The sequence below is a fragment of the Lactuca sativa genome, chromosome 5 (genome assembly GCF_002870075.4).
Source record: "Lactuca sativa cultivar Salinas chromosome 5, Lsat_Salinas_v11, whole genome shotgun sequence".
Lineage (NCBI taxonomy): Eukaryota > Viridiplantae > Streptophyta > Magnoliopsida > Asterales > Asteraceae > Lactuca > Lactuca sativa.
Genome location: NC_056627.2, coordinates 326,805,752 through 326,814,226, shown reverse-complemented (window position 1 = coordinate 326,814,226; position 8,475 = coordinate 326,805,752). Strand labels below are relative to the sequence as shown.

General features: G+C 33.0%; 1 protein-coding gene across 1 annotated transcript; it reads left to right on the top strand.

Annotated features, from left to right (window-relative positions):
* Nucleotides 1-2,847: 2,847 nt before the first annotated feature.
* Nucleotides 2,848-6,093, top strand: LOC111904101 (receptor-like protein kinase HERK 1). The gene has a single exon (XM_023899877.3). It carries the CDS (start codon nt 3,410-3,412, stop codon nt 5,912-5,914), a length of 2,505 nt encoding a protein of 834 aa, XP_023755645.1. The 5' UTR covers nt 2,848-3,409; the 3' UTR covers nt 5,915-6,093.
* Nucleotides 6,094-8,475: the final 2,382 nt, after the last annotated feature.

Here is an 8,475-nt window from a genome sequence, read left to right as displayed (position 1 = left end):
TGCGGTGAAGGAGAAGATCCACATGAGATATTTGGACTAGGACTACCGTTTTATGTTTTTAAATTATGATTATCGTGTTTTTTGTGTTCAATGTATTTTTTTTGTGTTATGTTATTATTTTTTTTTGTTTTTAAATGTTATGTTTACTTAGGATTTAATTAAATAACATGTTTTATTAATTTATATTTGTTTTTATAAATATTATACATAAAAAAAAGAAATCGAAATTAAAAAAAAAAGAAATTGAAAAAAAACAATAATGACATGGAAATTAATGAATGTTATAACATGTTGCTCATTTTCTTAATTGATATTATAACACAATGACTAACATGACATGAGAGGTGACAACGTTTTGGTGTGTTAACATACATTAACATTTTGTCCACACCTATTAGTCATAACAATGCATAATGAGATAAATAGAATAAGGTTAGTGATAGTCTTATCAACTACTTTTTACTAAAGTTCAATTTTATGAGTTACTTTATTAACTAACACCTAGATTTTCAGTTATGAGAATTAAATTTTCAATAAACTATTAACTTTTCAACTAATGTCTCAAATAGAGCCTAAAATCACCGGGTGGCCTGCGTGTTGCACCATATTTATTAATCTCACATTTCCGTACAAATTTTCTTAATGTTCTCTTAGATAAGGAATATTTCTATAATTTTTTTAATCTTTAGTGACCATTTCTCTAGTTTTGTGATACATAGGGTTAATTGATGTTATTTTACAGACTTTTAAAGTTGTAAAAATCGTTCGACGGTAGCTCGACGGTTAACTGATGTTAAATGATAAATCAGTCTTGGTAGAGATTAATCGGGAACCATAGATTATTAATAAAATATCAAAATTAATCAAATATTAATATATTTTAAGAAAAACAAGTACTTCAAAATTAGAAAATAAGAAAATTTGTAATTGAAAATATGAATATTTTGAAAAAATATTAGAAATTTCAAAATTTTGAAAAATTTGGAGTAAAAAGTTGATTTTTTTATTTAATTTTTTTTACTTTTATTGACCGATTAATCCCGCCGAAACCGATTAATCTCGCCAAACTCGATTAATCATAAATTTCCGATTAATACCCTAATCCTCGACGGTTGGAGAACGCCAAACAATTAATCCACGACTAATCGCCATTTAATCCCGATTTCTGCAACAATTTCTGTACATTTGCTAATAGAAAGGGACGGTATTTTAATTTTATGAAAAATAAGAACCATTTTTGCAAATTCGTTATTAAGAAGGGACCATTTATGTAGTTTTTCTGAAACTTAGAGATCATTCCTGTTAAAAGAATTCAACATATGGACCTATTTTATAAATTAAAAGTGTAATTTGTTTTCTGATCATTTATGCAACTTTCTTGTAAAAAGAGACTATTTTATAAGTTAAAGGGACTATTTTTGTATAAAATTTGTTTTGGAAGAGACTATTTGAATAAATATCTCAATGTAAAAAATTATAGAATAATTATTGTCATATTCATATGACAAATTTTAAATAAACCACATAGACCAAAAGATAGCTAATTCATTAATACGCAACTATAAAACTAAAAAGATATATTTACATAATCTACATTAACTACATATCTTTGAATTCAAGTAAACAAGAATCTAATATGGGTTTTGATTTGATTGAAATCGTAATATATTATAACTAAACTATATTTTTATTCCTTTATTATTATTATTATTATTATTATTATTATTATTATTATTATTATAGATTTGATTTTAAAATTATTTTTTATACAGATTGTCCTTGCAGTTTTATTTTATACAAATATATAGATATTTTGAATAAAAAGATAACTTTAAATATATAGATATTTTTAATAAAAAGATAACTTTAAGGACAGACATAAATATACTCACTATTATCGTATTGAATTTTTACTTCATAAATAAATTGTGGCATTATTATTCAACTCTTTTAATTATATATTTTTCCCTCAAAAGGCATGTAAAACTTATATTTTTCTTGAAATCATGTATCTATTAATTGTTTATATTAAAAAGAATTATCTACTGAACAATTTGAACTTCATATACATTAAGCAAGTGGATGTAATAATGAATCTATTATAATAGGTTTTCTCTTTGTCATTTGTTGCATTTTCATTTAATTTTTCAAATGTGATTTTATAGTTATTTTGAATTTTTTTTTTCTACATGTTATTTTATAAGTTTTTTTTTTTTATTTTTTAAATTTCATATAATATTTTATTGTAATAATTGTAATAAATATACTATTTAAATGGATATCAATGTCATTAATGAATTTATTTTTTAATTTTATAATTCTCAAAATTAAAGCTCATTTGTTTTTTTTTTGTTTATTTATTTAAATTTAAAAGATAAAAACTATTTCTATCATAATAATTCATTATTATTTTTTATTTTTTATAAATTTAAAGTTCTTAAATATTAAAACATTTATATATATATATATATATATATATATATATATATATATATATATATATATATATATATATTAACCTATGTAATACATAAGTCTCAGATGTATTTTTTTAACGATAAAACTAATAATTTTTTTAATGGATCTATATTTCTATGTTTGATATGGACTTGAACCCATTATTTAAAAAAAGCCACTATATATAAAATTAAAATAAAAAAAAGATGGACAACCCTAATCAATGCGGAAACAAACGAACGCTAGAATATGAATTGGGACAAAAGGCCAAACTTTATAGCGAATAACAGCTTTCGTGGACCTTATTTGAATTAAGAAAAGTGTAAGGGACCTATATAGAGCAGTTAGAAAGTTAAAGGTGACTAAGTAAAACATTTCCTTTGGTCTAATTCCGCCATTGCAGGCTTCTACCGAGGTTGTCTATTTTATCTTTTTTCTTCTCCGATTCTCTTTACACTCGTCTTCATCCACTACTCACCACCAACAAGAACAATCTCCATCATCCTTTTGAAAAAAAAGGAAAAAAACAAAACTTTCTTACCATTTCCCTTTGACCCCAAATTTCATCCTATCAATACACAGCTGATTTTTCATATTATTTTATTAATCGTTTTCGTTAACCCGAACGAATCTATCAATCTGTCACCATCTGATGCTTGCCGTCCTGTTCATACCGGCCTGGCTGGCTCCTCGCTAGATTTATGCTTTGATTAATCCCAATATCTTCTCTGTTCTCCACAGCGCATCAGTTAACATCTGGTTAATTCGTCAAATCTGCTGTTCTTGATCTGTCAGGTGTTTCATTTTCTTTCAATCTTATATGGGTATTGGATAGTAGATCTCTTAATTGCTACTGATCTGGGTTCAAGAACCCTAGATTTCTAATTTATCGAAGCAAACCCCTTTTGTTTTATCGATTATTGTGAAAACCCCCATCTGAAATCGAATTATTATGATGGGTTTTGTGGGGTTGAAGCTACTGTTTATCGGGGTTGTGTTCTTCTTGTGTTTATCTTCTTGTTATTCTCAGTTTAATCCGGCGGATAAGTATTCGATTGATTGTGGATCTCCGAGCAACACCACCATCGGCAATCGGGTGTTTTTATCTGATAGTTTGGCTTCGAGTTTTCTTTCAACCCCACAAAATGTTTTGGTTGATACTTCTGCAAATTCAATTCCTTCATCTGAATACTCTCCGCTGTATAAAACAGCAAGAATCTTTACACAAACATCTACATACACTTTTCGAATCACTCAAAGCGGTCGTCACTGGATCCGTCTTTATTTCTTCCCATTCTCCGCCAGTAATTACAATCTAACCACCGCAGTTTTCTCCGTTTCAACTCCAGATCACTCTCTGTTGAGCGATTTCAAAGCCGAAAGTGTTCAGACCAAAGAATATTCAGTAAATGTCACCTCCGGCGACCTTGAAATCACCTTTACACCTACCGGGAGTTCATTTGCTTTCTTGAATGGTTTAGAAGTTGTTTCGGTTCCAGATCCGTTGATCCCCGATGATGCAATGTCCGTCAACCCTCCGACAAACTTCAAAGGGATGTTGAATAAGGCGCTGGAGACGCTTGCTAGGGTGAACATGGGTGGTCCGGTGGTCACATCCAGGAATGATTCATTGTGGAGATCTTGGGTTACTGATCTGAGCTATTCAAAGAACCGGAATTTTGAATCGAATGTTTCAAATCCCACCGCTGTTAGATACCCACCCGACGGCGCTACTCAAGACGATGCTCCGGTCAGCGTCTATGGAACCGCCGCAACGATGGCATCTGAAAACGACCCAAAAGCCAATTTCAACGTCACCTGGGAGTTCCCGGTGGATCGTGGATTCCAGTATCTCGTCCGCCTCCATTTTTGCGATATCGTAAGTACTTCTGCCAATACACTCTACTTCAACGTCTACATCGACGACTCCAACGTTCTACCCGATTACGATCTCTCCACCAAGTTCGGCGGAAGCTTAGCCATGGCGTCTTACTCCGATTTCGTAACCCAATCGCTTAATAAAAACCAAATTCGCATCAGCATCGGTCCTTCCTCCATCAAAGACGTTAACCCCAACGCTATACTGAACGGCGTCGAGATTATGAAGTTGAGTAATTCCGACGGTAGTCTTTCCGGTGGAAACATCCCGTCCTCCAATTCTAGCTCTAAAAAGAGCATCGGTCTGATCATCGGTGTAGTCGTCGGAGTTCTTGTAGCAATTTTAGCAGGTGTCATTTTCTTCTGTGTTTACAAAAAACGAAAACAAGAACAACTCAACCAATCAAAGATCTGGATTCCATTATCAACCAACGGGATTTCCCAAACAATGGGCAGCAAATACTCCAATGGAACAACAATTAGTGCTGGCTCAAACTTCAATTACAGGTGTCCATTCGCAGCAATTCAAGAAGCCACCAACAATTTTGACGAAAGCTGGGTGATCGGAATCGGTGGATTTGGTAAAGTCTACAAAGGTGTTTTAAGCGATGGAACAAAAGTAGCTGTGAAAAGAGGAAACCCAAAATCCCAACAAGGTTTAGCCGAATTCCAAACAGAAATCGAAATGCTTTCACAATTCAGACATCGCCATTTAGTTTCCCTAATTGGATACTGTGATGAAAAATCCGAAATGATTCTTATATATGAATACATGGAAAACGGGACTTTAAAAAGTCATCTATACGGGTCGGGTTTTCCAAGCATGAGCTGGAAGCAACGTCTTGAAATCTGCATCGGGGCGGCCCGCGGGTTACATTATTTACATACGGGTTATTCAAAGGCGGTGATCCACCGTGATGTGAAGTCAGCCAATATTTTGTTAGATGAAAATCTAATGGCGAAAGTGGCCGATTTCGGGCTCTCGAAAACGGGGCCCGAAATCGACCAGACCCATGTAAGTACCGCGGTCAAAGGTAGTTTTGGTTACCTTGACCCGGAGTACTTTAGGCGTCAACAGTTGACTGAAAAGTCAGATGTTTACTCGTTTGGAGTTGTTCTATTTGAGGTGTTGTGTGCTCGACCCGTGATCGACCCGTCTTTGCCTCGTGAGATGGTGAATTTGGCTGAATGGGCGATGAAATGGCAGAAGAAAGGGCAGCTTGAACAGATAATTGATGTGACTTTGAAGGGGAAGATTCGGGCGGATTCTTTGAGGAAATTTGGTGAAACGGCTGAGAAATGTTTGTCTGATTTTGGGGTTGATAGGCCTTCGATGGGTGATGTTTTGTGGAATCTTGAATATGTGCTTCAACTTCAAGAAGCGGTTCTTCAGAATGATCCGGATGAGAATAGTACGAATGTGATCGGAGAGTTGTCGCCAGTGATTCATGACTTTAATCGTGGCGGTGATGGTGGTGGTGATGGGGCGGCTCAGTTTGAGATGTCGAGCGGGGATGATATTTCTGGGGTGTCGATGAGTAAGGTTTTCTCACAGTTGGTGAAATCGGAGGGGAGATGAAGGGTGGGGGTTACTTTACTCATCATGAGCATGAGGCTAATCGATTATTTGTTTTATTTGATATAGAGTTTGAAAAAAAGGACTTGGTGTTTTATATGTAGTTACTTGGGTAATTTTGTGGTTTGTTAAATGATGTAATGAGTAACTTATTTGATTATTTGATCTGTTTTATGCCTCGATTTGTGTGTTTCAATTGGTGAAAATGTTTTATTTTTGGTCTTTATGGTATACAACTATGAATTAACTGACTGCTGACCATAAGGTTACTACGAGTAAGCTTTAGGCAGGAGTAAGCTTTACGCCTTATTAAATGGACATGGTTAATTCTATGTTACTCGTTTAGGAGGATACCTAATTCCTTAAGTACCAACAAGCCCATAACCTAGGGTCTTCCTAGATTTTCGTCCAACCTTTTTTAAGAAGGTGCTAGAGCCTATTTCCTCGATTATTAATAAATTGTCAAGCAGTTCTGAACTTTTGATTAACTCTTAATTAAATAATATGATTTATAATTAATCTATTATTTTCATAATACATTAATAAATCAATTATTTTAATTTATTATTCAAATAATATATTCAACCTCTCTTTAAAGTCATTCTGTCTAGTTGCTAGTTACGAAGGCAACCCAAAAGACTGTGTTACTATATATATATATATAAATTTGAGGCCCGGGACAGATACAAAAAAGAGGCCCTTCAAGTCAATACCAACATTACCATATGGATTTACTAAGCTTGCAAAGAATAATAATAATATCTTTCCCAGGATAAAATTCTCCAGAAAATATGTAGCCATAAACATGTAAAATCGCCTTTCAAAAACACTTGCCAAACATCTTCAGTTTATTGGTAAGTTGATTTAGATTTATCTGATCATTAACTTTTGCAATTAGCGAGAAAACTATGTCTATAATCCAATACCTTATTATGAATCTTCTTACACTATTCAACAAGAGTCAGAAAATTAGATACCAAAAAAAAACAAAGGAAAAATAAACGTGGACACTTGTTCTAGTCTTGTAGAGGCAAAAAGTAAATATACATACACCCCTCCTGTTGCAAATTTGATAACAAAATCCATAAAAAGTGACGATTTCCAAATCAAAACTAGTAACTCAGGGGGAATTTTCATGACTAAATTCAATTATAATTATATTTTTCGTAAAGCTTTTTTGAAAAAATATTAAGACCTGAAATTCTCAATATAATTAAATTAGCTCAAACACACCACCGATTTCTATTTTTCTCGGTTAACAAATTTGATTTCATGGAAAAACCTCCAAGATAGCAACGAAATTAATTGAATAAAACAACTCATCAAAAATCATAGATCGGATAACCAATCACAAAACTCTAAACAAAAAAAATCACTAAGATCAAGAAAAGATAGAAACCAAATACCATCACCATAACACTTCTTTCCTATGAATTTCCTACAAAATGGGGCAAACTAATGATCATGATAACATAAACACAAAGGTCTATGGAAGCATTAGAGCATTAGGTATGGGCCCGTTGAGATGGTGTTATAACAACTTATAACACCAAGGGGGAAATGGTGTTCATGGTGTTATTACCATGTTATGAGGAGGTTAAGAGGAGAAAATTAGAGAGAGAAGAAATGTGTAGCCAATCAATGTTCTCGTTTCAATATGTCATAACACCAACAAGATATGTCATAACACCAAGGGGGAAATGGTGTTCATGGTGTTATGATCATGTTATGAGATGCCACATCAGCAAAAATGCAACTTCTCGTTGCCCATACCATATGCTCTTAAATAGCTAGATATTAAAAGATCATCACTTGAAAAAGCTTAATCAACTCATAAAAATAAAAAAGAAGAACATAGATGTTTTTGTTTGCTTCTCATGGTCGATGTATGAAACAAAATTGTTTACACACATTAAAGATGACGGTTCACTGTTTTTAGTTTGCTTTATGTTGCAGCGACCCTTCGTTTAACACTTTACCTTTGAAATCCCACCTCCTCGTTTACCACTTTATCTTTGGCGCCTCTTTTTTGATGTTCCAAAAGGTTTTTCCAAAAATGTAAAAAGAAAGAAGACAGGAAAAGGTTCGAACACAGCCAATTCTCAGACGAATTTTAGTTATCATGCAGCTTAGCCATCTCAACTACATCCAGTCTCAGTTTTTTTGTTGCATATTATACTCTATATCCTCTAAACCTACATATATTAATAGCAAATTTTAGGGGCCCCGAGATTTGGCGAGGCCCGGGGCGGTCGCCCAACATGCCCACCCTCAAGGGCCGACCCTATATATATATATATATATATATATATATATATATATATATATATATATATATATATACACCAATTATAGTTATGAACTTAGACATCTAATTCAACATAATTGATAACTGAATTCATCGATGGAGCTCATTGCATGCTATCTCCGATGAAGAATTTTGCTTTGATTATTTATAGTAATAGTCAAAAGGTATGTAACCCTAATTTTATGTATGAATTTCGATTATAGCCTCTCTCCTAGGGTTGTCTTGATATTTATAGTTAGTTGCTATCAATAGAGAA

Coding starts and splice junctions, on each gene's coding strand:
- LOC111904101 (XM_023899877.3), top strand. CDS start 3,410: ATGATGGGTTTTGTGGGGTTGAAGCTACTGTTTATCGGGGTTGTGTTC.